Here is an 18,635-nt window from a genome sequence, read left to right as displayed (position 1 = left end):
AGTGGTATGTTATGCTGCCCAGGTCTGGGGATTTCAAAGGTATAATGTTGTAGAGAGTCTCCAAAGATTTTTTATTAAAAAATTATTTGCACTTCCCTCATCTTCGCCTAATTATATGTTATATATTGAGACCGCTGTGGAACTGTTGGAGGTATTTACTTTGAAACTCTATTTTAAATATATTTTAAGAGTCTTAGATCTCCCCCAGTGCCGCTTAACGAGAATCTTAGCGTTGGAGATTATCAATAAAAAGATTTTATGGTTTCGACATTGGATAGACTTGGCTCAGAAGTATTCCTGCGATTTTGTGGCCTCTGTGGAAAATATACCTGCGTGGAAGGATCAATTAGCCTCCCTGTTGATTAAGATGAAATCAGCTCATCGTCGGGAGCTTCTGGATCGCGTCTCTCTCTCGTCCCGCTTTCTTTTATACAGAGAGCTTGACCACTCATTTAACCTTTGTCACTTGAATGAGGTTACTCTAACTGAACTCCGCTGGATCTTTAAGTTAAGATGTGAGCTTGTCTACCTGAATCATACGCCATGGCTGCCTAGGGAGATTGAACTTTGTTCTCTTTGTAATTCAAGGTGCATTGAGGACGTGGTTCACTTTCTTGGTGACTGCTCAATTCTTTCTGAGATCCGGAGACTCTATCTCGGACGTTCAGTACTTATGAGAGAACAATTGATTTCTTTCCTAAATGGAACGCGAAATTGTCAACCTCTTGTTAAATATGCTCGCCGTGCCTGGTCTTATCGTTATCAGCTGGTTCAGGAGTTTAATTATTAATTTATAATTCTGTTATATATTGGTTATTTCGTTTTATTTTTATTTCTAGGTCAGTCATATTTTTTGTTTATTATTACTATTATTATTTTTTGGTTTAGTTGTTTTTCTCTTCTCTTTGTATTATAGTAACATCGACTCCGGCTGACGGATTTTCCAAGCCGTACAATATTTTCATTTTGTAATTTGTAAATATTTCATATGTAAAATAAATATTATTATTATTATTATTATTATTGAGCAAAGAAGTACTTTGTTAAAGAACAAAAAAAGGCTTTGTCAATATTCAAATATTTATATGAAAAAATCAGTATATTTCTGCCATGATCGCTTTAAGGCTAAATAAACTCCAATAGGAGAATCTTGAGAAAGGTAATATATACAAACAATGTTTAATAGAAAGGAAGCGAACCCAGGACAAGAGATAAGGTTGGCATGGAGGCGGCAAGGTTTTTTGCGACCCTGAAAGGGGTGGTAGAAGGTCCATGTAGCTAAAGATGTATTAGTACTTGGGTTCGATATTCGGACTTGCCCTTGGATTTTATTGAATAATATATATATATGTAAAAAAAGAAATTTTTAGTAACTTACGTTTGTTATTAGCCTCTGTTCATGACACCTGATTGGTGGATGGACGTAAAGAAAAAGATATAATAGGCATTACATTACCGCGCATTTATAATAGAGAACAAAAACTTTGCCAAACCCTATTAAATCATAAAAGTTTTATTTTATTTAATTTGAGACAAATCTTTGATTACACTCGTAAAAATGGATTTATTACATTTAGAAAACAAAATTCAATAGCATCTTTTTTAGATACTACATAAATTCAACTTTTTTTTTTTAAATTTTCACATTAATTTGTCTGAAGATAGTATACTAATCAATGCTAGAAAGTTTCAAATAAAATATTAATGAAATAAAAAGTTGAACATAATAATTTATTTATAAAAATAAGAGAATTACCATCAAAAACTTTTTTTACCCTCTAATCTTGCACTGACTTTTTTATTACATCTCTTTTTCTCGTTCCGAGTCAAAAGAGCCAATAAATTTTTATCTCCCAATTCTTTCTCTTTAGTAAAAGATTACGCCTTGACTGAAAATAATGTTCACCTTTAACAAAAGATGTAAAGATACTCGTTTTTGTTTTGTTTTTATACTGTTATTAAGTTCTTGCTTGAGCCCATTATCGAAAACGATCATTAACAAAGTAATCAACCTCTTTCTAACAAGCTATATCAGAAGTGTCTTTTCTGAAGTTTGAACAGCTACCATCAAAGTCCAAACAAAGGTAGGTTTTTCACCACTACACCAAACTGGCCAGCAGCTTATGATTCTCTTAACGAAAAAAAGTTTTCTTTTCCAATACTTATAAAATTGGTATGGCCAATAAACTTCTTAAATTGTCTCGACATTCAGAAATGATACTTTAATTTCTAAAGCTTTTTACATTTTCTCGTAGAAAGTATTGCATGTCCGGGAAATACTCTTTCAGAAGCCCTGAGTTAGAAAAAGAGGAATAGAATTTTTGTAAAAGATGTGTGTTTCTAAAATATCTCAAAAAGAAAATTACCGTAAACCGAAACTTTATTTTCTGAGTTTTTCCTCCTAATATAGTCTCCAACTGTAACTTACATACAATTTTTATAAAAGTATTGTTCAACTGTCTCTCGGTTTTATTCAGATTGTATCCAAATGCCCAAACTGAGGTAGCAGCGGTTGTTTACGTTATTTTAGGACATCATGGCGCGCCAATTGCCCAACAAGCTGTAAACTTACACGGGTCTTGTGGTGATCAGAGCAAGACGAACTATCTGTACGTTGGAAGTGGCTCTTCCAGCAGAAGGCATTTAAATTTTCTCTTAATCCTTTCAAAGAGTGGTGAGTATTCATCCATCTTGGCTTGAAAAGTAACACCAACAATACAATAATATCTCGCAGGATGTTGGTAGAATAACCATGGCTACTGTAGTCTTATAAGATACTTGATGAGCCTTCTAGAAAAACAAGAATCATGCTTTACAAGACCAGTATTCGCCCAGTTCTAACGTAAGCTTTGCTGATATAATACTCCGACGCACGTTTGGCGCTGCACAGATGGGGACATGTGATCAAAGTAAAAAAACATGGAGTTGTACGAGTTAAACGAAGAAGAGGACCTCTTGCATACGATTTTTAATGAGGATGTAGTAGGAGATATCTTAGATCGAGGAATGGAGTACGTAAAGGAAAGTCGGTAGACCGAAACTCAGGTGGATTGATGAGGTAATCGGAAATGGTGAGTGAAAATTTTCTAGAGCGCCGTAACAAACAGTAACTTCTGGAATAGGCTCTCTGAGGAGACTAGGTCCTCGAAGAATTGTAGTCATTTAGATAGGCACATAAGAGTACACAATGGGAGATTCGTGTGCAAGCTTATGTCGTCATTTATAGAAGTATGGAGATTACTTTTCGAGAACATCAGCGTTTCTGAGTTTCCCAATACTTATCACCAAATAAGAGTTCACTTAGTACCAACTTACTTGTCTAAAATTTGCTTTAGACGCCCTTGATGATTGCTTATACCTAAAACAGAGAGCCAACAATAAACTTCCAGCCAAGACTGAGAGCTTACTTAACTAACTAGCTGCCTTAGCAGACGGGCACGAATTAGAGGATGAAACTCCAAGATAATTATATTTCTTAACCCACTCCACCTTTAAACCCACATCAAAGAACATTTTTGGGCGCATAAGATTTGAAATTTTCAGCATCCCAAGGCAAATCTCCCCGGAACAATTTGTTACAACTTTGAAGAAATGGTTAAACATTATTAATCCTTTAATTTCACCAAAAACTTAACCAATTTTCCTTCAATGAGCGATTTTATTTATTTAAAGAATCTATTATAGTATTTATATAAATCGTTTCGTACCCAAATGTTTAAATTATTCTTATTAATTGAAATTGTAATGCCTAATAACTTTCAGATACTGAGTTCATTAACATACTTCATGAAAAGTAATAGTTATTAGAGATGATAGTGGATGTGTCAGTTATTTTATTACATTTAGACCCAAACTCACGAACCAGATGTGTTCCATCTAGTGCAAGCTAGGTCAGAAACTTGGATGACTATCGACCGTTCTACCGCCACCAGCCGACCAGCTGACTGGGCTGTAAAGACCTCCAGCACGAGAGTAGAGCACTTCCTTTTCATCATAACTTTACAAACTTCAACTTGAAAAGGTGCCGAAGATATGGTCAACTCAAGTTTAACAGTTTCTGTATTTATATTATATAACGTTATTATTCTTTGCAATACCAACTTTTCTATAGCGTTCAATTTCTTTATTTATTATTATTTTGCGCCTCTAATTTTGTTAAAAATCTATTTCTTTTTCCAGACGGACATTGTTATAGTTATAATTATGTTAGAAAAATTGTCAAAGTTGGGTGTTTTTCAACGTTACGCTTTTTTGAGCAGTTTTTGACGATCAATCCTTCTTCAACTGTAATTGCAGACAGTTTTAATATAAATAAAGATTTTAATTACCAGTAAGAAAATGTGTAAATATCCATTACTTAATTCACAAGTCATAATTGAATGTAATTGACGATTTTCATGTCATAGCTAGCTCGATATATAACGATAATGAACAAAGTCAAGCTACTGAGGGGCTTCTAATCCACCTTGAGCACATTGAATTTATAGATTAAAGAAAGTGGCAATATTTACAATGGTACAAACTTTTCTTTTAATTTTAATATTCTCTCTAACAATGCAAAATTTGCTCTCCCTTTTAGAAACGATCTTCAAAGATATGTAAGCTATCAGCTAAGTTATTAATTCTGAGTGGGCAACTATGCAACGTGCCAAATTATTTGCTTAATTAGTTAAATAAATTGTAACGAAATTAGCGGAAACAGTGAACTTAAGAATTGAATGTGAGGTTATTAAAGAAAAAAAAAATAGCATTTTAAGATAGAACTAATGTTTTAGAGGTAGAAATGATCAAAATGGAACTAGTGCCACTTCTTTTCTAAACCAGAGTGCCCCTTAATCCAGATCATAGTTATGGAAACTCTTTTTAAGATATTTGCTAAAAATTGAGGGTTAAAAATTACTCTTTAATCCATAAATGATTGATACTTTGGAGTACAATTTCAAGCCTTGTAAATATCACTGATCCGCGTTGGTTCAATCCTTGTTGACTAAACTCTTGTTTATGGTAGTAATATCGGCTATGAAAATTGAAACCTCGGTTTACGTAACAATTAATCAATTTACATCCTCAAGGGTATGAGACAGGATGAATAAAAGCATAAGGAAAACAAACGTATCCATTATCACAAATGTACCCTCCAGCGAAGTAAAATTAAATTAATGAATAATCGTAACTTACTCAAAGCCAGATCCATCTAATTAGAAACAAATTAACCTCATTCGAGGACATATTGTACAAAGCAAGCTCATAGACAAGTTGAGAGTACGGTTCGGTCCGTCTGTAATTAATAGTGAGTTTAAATTATGTAAGTTCAAGTAACAATAGCTCGTTTATAAAAAACCAAGTTATGTATAACAGTGTTATTTTTCACTTACACATTCTTTGTCACAAAACCTTTTTTCTTACTTGTAAGTACTAAGCATATGAGGAGTCAATCACTGTAAATCTATTCTATATCGGCCATCACTTAAAATGGGTGTACATACTGCAACTCTTACGTTTCTTTTCGCAGCCATATACATGGATTCATCTTCCCTCATCCTCTGATATAATTCTATTGCTATTAGATGCGAAAAAGGAAAATGTCGCATTCAAATATTCACAATAAACAGAAATAATTATTTATTTTTCTTAAAATTGGTTGCTGAAATTCGAACAATTCGATTAAATTGGTTTGCTCTTCAACCATCAGTATCTTAAAATCGCGTTCCTACACTGTTTATTATACTTCTCAAAGAAGCGATGGATATTAGTTGTGTGTGCAAGCATCAATTTTATATCTTAAGATTTCGCAAATATTATACATTTTTTAGACTTTACCCTAAATTTTGTATTTCACTTCGTCTGGCACACAAAAACGTTTCAAATTTATTAGAGAACATGTATTTTCAAAACTATAGATACATATTTTTACAAACTAATGCAGTAAGACCAAAGTAGATCTATTCAGCTCAGTACTCATGGGACCACTCATTTTACAGAATCCCCAGGTGATGAATTCGCTCATCCTGGTTCTGTAACAAGAAACAGCGGAAGCCGGTGCTTAGCGAACACTACTCGCTGAGTCATCAAGCTCTTTTCCCTAAATGTCCTTCAAAATATTCTGAAGAAGGCTCCCTCAAATTAAAAGAAAAAAGAAGGATGCTAGTTAAGATATGTAGCCTACCAACATCTAATAACTACACAGGATTTCCAAGTAAACCCTATGAAGAAGCCGCCATTATCCAATTTCCTGACGCTTCTAGACGTTATGAGGATGGTTCGGTAAAGGGAACTAGTCTTACCAGAAATTTTTTCTAAAAATAAGAATTCGGCCGTCAGGAATCATCGCTGTAAAACTCTTTCCCTCTAATGCCCTACAAGATGAAATCCCCCAGAATTAAAAGGATGTGGTGAATGATAATACAAATCCTTTTTCAAGAAAGCACCACCCCTCACCACAACACTTACGGTTATAAAGTCTGTGAAGTAGTCATCTAGAAAAGAGACAAGGAATAACAGTTATGCCAAAGTCTACTATTTCCGTCACATTGGAAATAAAAGTAAGTTTTCTGTTTGATAAATAACCTACTTCAGAAATCACAGCATATTATTCACCAAAAAATGGCCCCTTAAAGGACGATGACACTCCCAGTTTCTGAACTCTGCTTTAGATGATTCAAGTGTTCTTCTTGAAAAAAAAATCTTTTAGTCATTTATATAGTTGGTGTTACAAGAACTTGCTGAGGGTGGACAATGATAAATGGGTGGCAATAAATGTTCCAGATCATCTGTCACAGTTTCTTAAGCATGTGTTCTAGACATCTTTAGAGCTTAGCTTACCAGAGCCTGTCCATTAAAGATTATAGAGTTGTGTTTGACTTGTAATTCTCTTTTTTCTATTTTCTAGTGAATTTCTAAGCTTGATTTTCCTCATTAGGGTAATTTAAATTTTCTTAGAACCCTTTAGACTTGTATTTGTACAACAGTCTGGTAAGTTCTCACTTAGAATTCGCTATTCCACACAGATCTTGCAAATCAACACTCCCATGGATCCAAGTTACTTAGATTATTATTGTTTGGTGCTTCCAAACGTGTATGATAGTTTTAATAGTCAGTTCTCAATTAGTTTTGCACATAAATTTCCATATTCTGTTATCTATCAGGAGACAAAGTTACACTTCTCTTGTAAAGCTTCAAGTATATGAATCACGAGAATATCACCACGAGTGAATATATAAAATAAAAGGATATAAAGATTATCTATTCTTGATGTCTAGCTATCTTAAATCTGAACCATTATCAAATGTAGCTACTTCTACTTCTTCATTCCTGGTAGTGCGTCTCAGTGATGTTGGTCGTGTACTTCTCTACTTTTCTTACGTACGTCTCTGTCTTTTGTAGGAATCTTATACGTTACTATTATGTGTCATTGCAACCTAGATCTTCCAGTTCATCGTTTTAGATCTGGCAACTATCCTTAAATCCAAAGATGTTATACGTTCTTCACTCACTGGGTTATAGACTTCAGAAAGGAGACGGATTTCGTGGATTTTACTAGCAGACGCTTTTCGAACGCTTTTCCCAATTTAGGGCGCCTAGTTAACAATTTAAATTTAAAATACTTATCTTAACCAGAAAAGCATTAATAGACTATGAGTAATCTTGCAAGAAACTCCATCTGTAACTATTCAGAATTGTTTTTGTAAAAGGATAATTTCCTATTCGGACTGGCCAAGTCAGTCGGACGGTGTGCAGAATTTGTCCTTATAAAAACGACCATTCCTTATCCATCTTCCTCTTTCTTAGCCTTCGATTTTTTTAAGAAAAACAGGTACATTTCTTCTTAGAATTCTCTTCATATCAATGTCATCTGAGTATTTCAAAAACTGAACGTATTTTTAAAAGTTGCTTCCAGAGGTATGTAAGAATTACCAACTTTCATCCACACGTTTGAGTGCAATGTCTTGTTTCTCAATCAATTCCCGTTGGCTGGAGCCGTTTGGATAACAATACTTGGACTTTTTGATATGTACATCAATCAGTCTAGAAAGATAGTGATTTGCAAAAAAAAGAAGAGTATCTTTAATTTTTTATTTTGAAACAGACAAAGAAAATAAATCTAAAGGAGCTTCATCGAATTCGTACTGAATGGAATGCAAAGGAGAACGACGTACCAACAGGAAAAAAAAAAACAGGAAAAGCAATCTATGCTCTTTATAGCAGCTAAATAATGTAAACAATTTACTTAAATGTCAAAATTTCGGGATTTCAAACTAATAGGATTTCTGTAATCGTATCTAAAAATAAATTTTTATTATGAGACTTTATGTGCCTCCATCAAATTGAATTCTTGGAAGTCCATAATATAAATATGCTCTGAGAATGCTCATTTGTACAGTCAGGTAAGAAACTGATGGGATACTTATTAAAATATTTTATTTTAAAAAGCTTCTTTAAATTCGTGGTATAGATTGCTAAATATGTGACCTTTTCAGTCGGAAGGCTATATTATTGGAGCGCCAGGTAGCATAAGACTGCTAAAGCAAGGCCATCATTTGGGTTTTCCCGACAGTTCAGTGAAGTGGGTTCCTTAATGAATAGTTTATAAACATCGCAATTTAATAATAATCAAGAAAATACATGATAACTGTTACAGAAATACAATAATAAGTTACATTCGATACAAAGACAAGAATTATTATAAGTTAACTTACGAGGAAAGAGAAGGCTAATCCAGCCAAAAGTGTGATTGAACATTACTTACTCACCGTTACTTTATTTTTTTCTGCAATTTTAACGCGGTAGGTTAGTTTGATTTCTAGGGCTGCTAATTGAGAAGCTCACGCTTTCTAGCGGCAACTCCGCATACCCATTTTCTTTCTTTCCTTTCTCTTATCTTAAATTTTATTTTTTAAAACTCAATGTTAAAATGTTTTATTACTTAATTAAATCTTTTAGTAATTCGATAAAATTCAATTAGTAACCTAAATAGTTTTTTAATGATTGGGTTTGGGAAGTCAGCTGTGGCTAGTGACACGGAAAGTATAGATAAATTTCGCTCTTGAAATCTGTGTTATTTTCAAAGGTAAAAGTGTACAGTTTAGTGTTTGGAGATTCTCCTCTCATATAGCTTAACTTTCAGTGCATGTTAAAACTCTAAGTTGTGATGTAGGAACCAAAATATTTTATTTAGTCCTACAAATATAAACTGAACTTTTAAGGTTAGTTAGTAAGTTATTTGAACATTTTGTTATATATATATATATATATATATATATATATATATATTTCATTAAATTTAATTTAATAAAGTGTCCATATGGAGTGTAACCACGCAACAACCAGCTGTGATCAAGAAGGCAAGAGCATCACTAATACGGTTATAAATAAATGTTCTAAGAGAACAAATACATCTTCCAATACTCAACAAAAAAATAAAAAAAATAAAGGAAAATCCCGAAAGACCTCCTCTACTGAGGACGACGAGATCTTCGAAGATAATACAAGTATCCACCAATCATTAGAATCTCTCCGAGAAAATCCTCCGTCAGCAAATGAGATTGATCATTCCCCCGTAAAAATTAGCAATTGTGAATCTAAATTTTATACTCCTAATCCATTTGCACCCCTGAGCGTGGAAGATGAACCAACACATGAAGAAAATCAACCTCAAAAAAATACCAAACCACCTCCAATATTCATCAAAAATGTGTCAAATTATGTAGAATTTTGCAAAGTACTAACTCAGATTATTGGTCCAGACTCGTTCGAATGTAAATCCAGTGTAGACAGTCTACGGCTGTCCACAAAGACAGTCGAAGCATATAGATTGACAATACACTATCTTCAAGCCAATAAAGCAGAATACCACACCTACCAAATTAAAACAGAAAAAGCATTCCGCATTGTTATTCGGCACCTTCACCATTCCACCCCAACTGAAATAATTAAAGAGGACCTGGAACGCCATAATTTCAAAGTTAGAAACGTAACCAATGTCAGACATCCAAAATCAAAATTACCGCTTCCATTATTTTTCGTTGATCTTGAGCCCCAAATAAATAATACAGATATTTTCAAATTACAAACGATTGTACACACAAGAATTAACATAGAGGAACCACACAAGACAATAGAAATCCTACAATGTAAAAGATGCCAACAATATGGCCATACGAGGTCATATTGCAACCATAATCCGAGGTGCGTAAGATGTGCAGGTATGCATCCATCTTCAGAATGCAAGAAATCAATAGAAACTCCTCCAACATGTGCACTTTGTCTTGAAGCCCACTCAGCAAATTACAAAGGTTGCACTGTTCACAAAGAACTTCAGCGCCTCAGGAGAAGAAACATCTACGCCAAAAATGGAATCTGGCCAGATCAACATCAGAATGGCTCATCACAGCAAACTGCTCTTCCTCCAAGAAGCTCCGAATTTCCTGTGCTTCCTGCTAAAGAATCTACTCGTGAACATCCTCTACCAACCACCACCAGTAACAGACCTACATATGCAGAAGTTGCGGGGCCTTCAGCGATTCGTCCAGCTTTTACTCAACCATCCCCTATCTCTCACGACCTCACTTCTCTCCTTAACACATTCTTCTCCGAATTCAAGTCTCTCATCACTCCACTCATCACATTACTCACTTCTCTGGTAACAGAAATCATTCCCAAACTCTCACGTTGAACTCTAATCTTCAGCAATCACTCGCAATTCTCCTTTGGAATGCAAATGGTTTGAACTCTCACAGAGACGAACTAGAGATATTTCTAAATGACAAACGAATTGACGTTGCACTTATTACCGAGACTCACTTTACTGGACGATCCAACTTTTACATAACCGGATACAAAACGTACAGGACTGATCACCCAGACGACACATCTCATGGTGGCGCAGCTATTTTAGTCAGAAGCACTCTAAATCATCATCAAATTCCTTCCTACCAGAGAGAATTCCTTCAATCCACAGCCATTTCTCTAGACTGCCAACCTCTAGGGTTCAATCTAGCAGCAGTTTACTGCCCTCCTAATAAAGCTATCTCAGCAACGGACTTTCAATCTTTCTTCCATTCCCTAGGGCCTAAATTTCTTGCTGGAGGAGATTACAACGCCAAGCATCCTCAGTGGGGATGTCGTACATCCAATCCACGGGGACGCACACTGCTGGATGTTCTTTCTCGTAAACAGTACGATGTTCTATCACCAGACCGACCGACATACTGGCCTATAGCACAGTCAAAACTACCTGACATTCTGGACATCTTCATCTCTTTTAATACGACGTCCATTTACAAAGACATTTATACACTTACTGACTTATCTTCTGACCACAGCCCTGTACTCCTTACACTCAGTGTAGTAGCCAAACCCACTCCTTCACCTCCTACACTAATCACTGGGCCTGTAGACTGGACTCTCTTCCAAACTATCTTAGCAAACAAACTAAATCTGTTAACATCATTAAAAACCCCTGATGAAATAGATAACGCAGTACAGACACTTACTATTTCTATTCAAACTTCCATTTCCGAATCCACCAGATGCACTTCACTAAAGAATAATTTTCGACAACACAATGTACCTATTGCCATAAGAATGCTAATAAGAGAGAAACGAAGAGCCCGTGCTTTGTGGCAACACACTCGCTATCCGAGTGACAAGCTGACCTTCAACCGACTGACGAGACAGCTGAAACGAGAGCTTCAAAAACACAGATCCCTAAAGTATGACGAGTACGTGACCTCTCTGGTATCTGACCGCAAATCTCTTTGGACAGCCACCAAACGTCTTCTCAGATATAAATTTGTCTCCTCTCCTCTTAGACGTGACGATGGATCTTGGACAGTTACCGACAATGAAACAGCGACAGAATTTAAGAACCACTTAACTAACGTATTCACTCCTCACCCAGATATTCAAGACGAGTCACACTGCACTGACGTCATAGCAGACCTAGACATCCCTCTCCCACTCTCGTTACCACCAAAACCATTCACTCCGTCTGACGTTAAACACGTAATAAAATCCCTACCGTACAAAAAATCTCCAGGATACGACTTGATAACAGCACAAATTCTTCGCAATCTTCCGAAAAAAGCAGTCGTTTTCTTAACATACATTTATAACTCAGTTCTCAGGACAACATACTTTCCCTTAACTTGGAAATTCTCTGTAATAAAAATGATACCGAAACCTAATAAATCCTTACACCTTCCAACCTCTTACCGACCTATTAGTTTGCTACCTATTATGGGAAAAATATTGGAAAAACTTTTACTTAAACGCATCTACCCTACACTGGAATCTGCGACTGTAATTCCAACACATCAGTTTGGCTTCCGACAACAGCACAGCACTATTCACCAGTGTCACAGAGTAGTAGACGCCATATCTTCCTCTCTGGAGCGGAAACAATATTGCTGTGGGGCCTTTCTCGACGTGGCTCAGGCCTTTGATCGAGTCTGGCACCCAGGACTATTGTGGAAGTTAAAGAGTGCTCTTCCATCAACTTATTACTTAATTCTACTATCATTTCTTACCGACCGCTTCTTTAAGATAAGTTGTGGATCTGCCTCTTCCGACTACTCTCTGGCACGGGCTGGTGTACCTCAAGGTAGTATTCTCGGACCGCTCCTCTATACTGTGTACACATCCGACCTACCAACTGACTCAAACACACTGCTCTGCACTTACGCTGACGATACTGCTATTCTCTCTTCTAACTCAGACGCCACTACCGCTTCCTCTCATCTACAATCTCATATACACAAACTAGAACCCTGGGCCAAAAAGTGGAGAGTCAAATTCAATCCTCAAAAGTGCGAACAGATAACTTTTACTTTGCGTCGTAATTCTTGTCCCTCTATAAGTCTTAACTCAATTCCTCTTCCTTCTGCTAATTTAGTTCGCTACCTTGGGATGTACATCGACAAAAGACTAACGTGGAATCCGCACACTAAACTCAAAAGACTTGAACTCAACCGACGAAACAAATTACTACTGCGACTAATTGGCAGACAATCCAAACTACCACTGGAACATAAACGACTAATATACAACAGCGTACTTAAACCGATCTGGACTTATGGACTTGAACTGTGGGGTTCAGCCAAACATTCCAATTCACAAAGAATACAGTCCTTCCAATCAAAAATACTCCGTCAGATTACGAATTCTCCATTTTATGTCTCTAACTCCACCCTCCATAACGATCTCAAAATCTCATACGTAACTGACGAATCTAAATCTAAATATAGAAAATTCTTTGACTCTCTTCTATTCTGTACCAATCCTCTTATTCAAAATCTTGCCTCCACAACGATTCCAGATTGTCCTCCACGTCGATTGAAACGCTGTTGGCCTCGTGACCAGCTCCAGTAATGTAAGGAACTCCAGCGAGAGTGTTGCCGGAGGGCAGCTTCTCTCCTCAAGCTGATCCAGCCATAATGTCTTCTTTCATCTTATTCACTGATTGCATTTTATTCTTTTGTAGATTGTGAATAACAAATAAATTACAAAAAAAAAAAAAAAAAAAAAAAAAAAGGGTTTGGATGCATTAATATGTTACTCTATTAAAATAATAGAAGATCTAAATTTTGAAAGATTATGAAACTTACCGATAGATAATGTGATCTAGTGGCCGTGTCATTATGTGTATAATTCTCATTCTCAAAATTGAGTTTTAAAAACTCAGTTTGATTTATTTTTGGCATTTGATGTATTTGAGTTTCACAAATACATTAAACTATCCACAGTCTAAATAGATTTTAACGTATAAAACATTAATAAAGGCCAGTTCTTACGCGAAACAATCAGAAAAAATAATGAGCAGTGGGTAGCTAGCTATCTTTCTGAAAAATTTTAGGGCAACTGGAAGGTGGTGGTGGCAAGTGGCTGAATGTTGTCAGTCTTCGTTAGTAGAGACTAAAACTTGCATCAGAGGAGCAAAAATTATTACTTTTTTCTCAGCATTTTTCGGAACTTCTACCTCTATTTGCAAGAGGTTATCATGGTGTTTTTTTGCTACCAAATTGTCATTTAATGTGAGAGACTTTTTTTGTTTGACCTTATTTAGCGAATCTTCTTCTAAGTAACAAAAAAAATCTTGGCTGGACTACTACCAGAAGTGTAATCCAGAAAGGTAAATATTATTGTAGAGAGTCCCATCTCCCAAAAAAATGAGAAGAGATAGAGTTAGCAATGAAGAATTACATCAAGAAATAGGTGTTAGGAAAAGATTGGTGGAGACAATAGTGAACAGAAAACTGAAATGGCATGGACAAATTAGAAGAACATCCTCGGTATCTTAGCCTGTGATAATGAGACGGTGGGACTCCGCAATGAAACAGAAGTCTAGGGAGGACAGTCCAAAGATGAGGGCAGCAGATGGTTGGCAGTCTGTGGGAGGAGACAGTGGGATAGAGAATTGCAGAGCAACGGCAACTTAGCAGATTGGAGACCCAGTTTGTTAAGTAAATAAGTATGTACATAACATTCTGAATTAAAAACTAACTAACTAGATTTTATTTTTTGCTAGCTTTTTAAATTTTGCTTATTACTAATGTTGTAAGACATCTCATCAAGTCGGAGATTTTAGGTGCCCGGAACCTTCTATTGCATTGATTGCCTCGGAAAAAAACTTAGTGTAGCCAGCTGAACTCGTTACCACCTGATACCTTTCCATTCTGAATCTGCCGATCAAATTATTATTATAGATATATATAAAGTCTATACAAAAAAAAGCGTCTGAATTTGGAGGCGCTGGAGCTTTTATAAATTCCTTGCCTGCCTTGAGGCACTGTTCTCACGCTGCAGTCACACTGACAACATCGAGCAGTGAGGCTCTAGAGCCTCCAGCATCCTAGGAAGATGAAAATCTAAGTGGAAGCAACTGGAATCGAAACCAGGATCTCCAGTGCATTGCCTACGTAGCTAATCCCTTGGTAATGGTACTTTTTTTTATGTAAAAATACTGCCATTAACTACGCTAGACGGATTACTAAGGTAGACTTTACCAGAATTAAAGTTTTATTGTAAGTTGCATTTAAGAAGTCGAAACAATCATTTGTTTACTGAACCACTGCAGTATAAACTCGAATAAACTAATACTATAAAGGATATACTAAGTAGGGCCAATCTTACAGTTTGGGATGCCTCATTATTAACACATATTGTCTGGACGTGTTGTACATATCTAGATCACCACTTTTATTGGACTTCCTTTTAAATATTCTGATCACATCGTTCATTTCCTTGCGTTCTTAATGGTTGTTGGACATCATGATATAGTTGTTTTGTATTCTTTTGTGTCGTTGCTATTACTGTGGTAGGTTAGCTGATTGTAAGCATTTGCACCAATGAACATAAATTGGCAGGTTATCATTTAATCCATATTTACTGACACTCAAATAAATTCTAAGTAAGAAAAACAAAAAAATTAAAAAAGTAATTTATTACATGTTTAGCACTTACTTGGTATTCCAAGTTGCCATCTGATTTGACAAGACCGATAAGGCAGACAACGTAAGTGGCAAAAGTTCCAATGGCAAGAACTAGACAGTATCTTAAACTGAGGGGTAGAGTAACATATATTAGATATTCAATTACTAAAACCCATCCTAGGTCATCTCTTGGTGTAAAATCTTCGCTAAGGAACATCCTGGCCAATATTTGCAGATTAGCCGCATGCCATGCTAAATGTGGTAATGTTGTCCAAATAAGACGTCTTCTAGTCGTGGCCGAAATGAAATATAGACATACATTGACGGCAAAGAAAAAGGCTGTTATCCCACGATTTAATAAATCTTGTTCAAGGGGAATTATAATACAATAAATATCATAATAAAGTGAAACTATTAGAAAACACTTTAAAAACGGTCGACGTTGTTTAACGCTGTAAGACCGATACAAAGCCTGTAGGTGCATTGTGCACAGACAAGCCTTCCAGGTGTTACTAACTATACCGGCAATGCTGCTACAGCGGCACTACTGAACCGGCCGACTTTACATTTCGCTCGATAGCTGAGCTGCGCTACAGTGGGGGCTTCTAGGGGGTGGCAGTGGGGTGCCCGACCGTCCAATCAATCCGCACTCCGGCTCAATTCAAACCCACCCGACCGGCCTCAACATGTGACTTCTTAATGCACTTTTCTAATACTCTTGGCAAATGTTACTGTAATTTATTTACAATATCCCACTCATTGATACTAGTAAATAAACCGTGCTAAACATAAGCTACATTATATATATAAAAAAAATTCTTACTTCTGAACAAATGAATAGTGCTGCATTTTGCTCAGATAATTAATACTTTTTCCGAATACTTTTGCGTTTTTTTTTAAACAAAAAAAGGTCTTTTACAATTAAATAAACAATTATTTTAATACTGGTATAATGGCTCACCAGCTGTGCACATTCTAGAGTGAAAGGAGTGGTAGGGATGGCACTCACAGTTATCTCCCACTCTTAAGGAAGAGACTTCGAAGACACGGTCAGCAGCAGAAGTCAATACTTACTGACTTACTAGCTAGAAACATCACCATTCGTTCGACGATACAATACCATTGCTTAACTAGATTGCTGTCTCTGGTGTCAATAACTTAACGGGTGTTATTACTCATCCCTATCACATCCATTAGTTCATCAAAAATTCATCATGATTCATCAAATTCATTCCTGCTCATTACAGAAAAGAGAAATTAGTTCAACGGTTTTAACACTGGATTCCCAAGTGGAGGTCTCTGGTTCCTAAGAGCTTCTTTACCAGCTTTACCAGGTGATGGACATTCTTTCCATCTTCTGCAAATTATACGTAAAAAGGTATTTTTAAAGACCGTACCCACTCTTTGCAGGTTATACCAATCTTCCCAAGCAAGCAAGGAAATCATTATAAAAGATGGATCATACCAGCAGGATGATGTATAAGATCAGCTGATGGATAGTTTAACCTATAACGAGAGAACACTGATCGAAGATTGGCAGAGTACTAAGAAAAAGTTCCGGCCGCTAATGACCACAGATGGTGTCGCAACGTAAGTTAAAATTTAAGCATATTTTTATTTTATTTGCATTTTTAGTCGTGCCATACAATATATTAAATATTGCATGTTTTTCTTCTTTTTTTAAAAGTAATTTTTCAAAAGTATATGTTATTGGTAATAAACTATATTTTAGCTTGGGTAACGACCATTCAGGTTACCTTGAACAGAAATGCATTGCTTCCAGATGTAGTGAGGTAGAGCAAAGGCTGTTGGTAGAAACATTATAAGCATTTATTTAATAACGTATATATTTAATAATGCATATTTTTAAATAATGCATTTTCCCTGTAGAGGTTACATGCTAAACCAGAATATTATTTAGTATAATCCATGGTATGTGAATATGGATAACGAATTATTCTCTCAATTCAAGATAGCTAATAAATAAATAGTGTTCTCTTATTTTTTTATTTTTTAATTCAGTTTCAACGAGGAATTTTTTGGAGTCTCTAGAAACGAGATAAAAGCATCAATTTCTTTTTTAAATTAGAATCTATAGTTTACACATCAGAAATAGATTCCACAATTGTTTCAAAATAGAATTTATGTGACCAGTTTTTTTCTGTGAGCATATATTTTACGAGTTATGATTGAAAACAAGTTTACTTAAAAGAACTTCAAGATTATTTATTTACCGCACGTGGGAACAGTAATGAATGATATGTTTACTGAATACTTGCTTACAATTTACTTAATTAATATGTACCATGATTATACTGCAGATATCATTATTAGTTATTCTTTTAATATGCCGTGAACAGTGTGTTTCAAGCTTTAAAACGTCTTGTTACACCCAATATAGTATATATAGTTATTTCAGATATGGTAGGTAGAGTTCCTGTCAGAGCTGCTTGGGTGTACGAGGGTGGTTTGAAAAGTCCGTGCAAAAATAAAAACTACTTAATTTTTTGGGGTAAACCTTTTTTATTTTTCAACATAGTCTCCTTTTAGGCTTATACACTTCGTCCAACGCTGCTCTAGTTTGTTGATCCCTTCCGAATAATAGGATTTGTCCAAGTCTGAAAAATAGCCATTCGTTTCTGCAATCACCTCCTCGTTTGAATAAAATCTTTTTCCCGCCAGCCATTTCTTCATATTGGGGAACAAATAGTAGTCCGAGGGAGCCAAGTCTGGAGAATAGGGGGGATGTGAAACGAGTTGGAACCCTATTTCCATTAATTTTGCGACCACAACTGCTGAGGTGTGAGCTGGTGCGTTGTCGTGATGGAAAAGGACTTTTTTGTGGGCCAATCGTGGGCGTTTTTCTTGCAGCTCGGTTTTCAAACGGTCCAATAACGATGAATAATATGCACCTGTAATAGTTTTACCCTTTTCCAGATAGTCGATGAGGATTATTCCTTGCGAATCCCAAAAGACAGTCGCCATAATCTTTCCGGCCGAAGGAACGGTCTTCGCCTTTTTTGGCGCAGATTCCCCTTTGGTAACCCATTGTTTAGATTGTTCTTTGGTCTCAGGAGTGTAGTGATGTATCCATGTTTCATCCACAGTGACGAAACGACGCTTAAAGTCCTGCTGATTCTTCTGGAACAGCTGCAAACCGTCCTTGCAACACTTCACACGATTTCGTTTTTGGTCAAGCGTGAGCAA

General features: G+C 35.9%; 1 protein-coding gene and 1 long non-coding RNA gene across 4 annotated transcripts in view; one reads left to right on the top strand and one right to left on the bottom strand.

Annotated features, from left to right (window-relative positions):
• Nucleotides 1–15,993, bottom strand: part of Ac3 (Adenylate cyclase 3) — a 146,288-nt gene extending 130,295 nt beyond the window's left edge. For all 3 annotated transcript variants that reach the window (XM_074130850.1, XM_074130847.1, XM_074130848.1), the window contains exon 1: nt 15,460–15,993. In XM_074130850.1, the coding sequence (XP_073986951.1) occupies nt 15,460–15,912 (453 nt within the window). In that variant the 5' untranslated portion in view covers nt 15,913–15,993. The remainder of the gene's footprint in view (nt 1–15,459) is intronic.
• LOC141455636 (uncharacterized) lies at nt 14,306–17,009 on the top strand. The gene is made up of 3 exons (XR_012459367.1): nt 14,306–14,467; nt 16,676–16,762; nt 16,839–17,009. It is a non-coding gene; the product is annotated as an uncharacterized lncRNA (long non-coding RNA).
• The last annotated feature ends 1,626 nt before the right edge of the window (nt 17,010–18,635 follow it).

Source organism: Rhodnius prolixus, unplaced genomic scaffold, assembly GCF_049639745.1.
Source record: "Rhodnius prolixus isolate KJV_2025 unplaced genomic scaffold, Rpr scaffold_4, whole genome shotgun sequence".
In the NCBI taxonomy this organism is placed as follows: domain Eukaryota; kingdom Metazoa; phylum Arthropoda; class Insecta; order Hemiptera; family Reduviidae; genus Rhodnius; species Rhodnius prolixus.
This window is presented reverse-complemented; position numbering and strand designations above follow the sequence as displayed.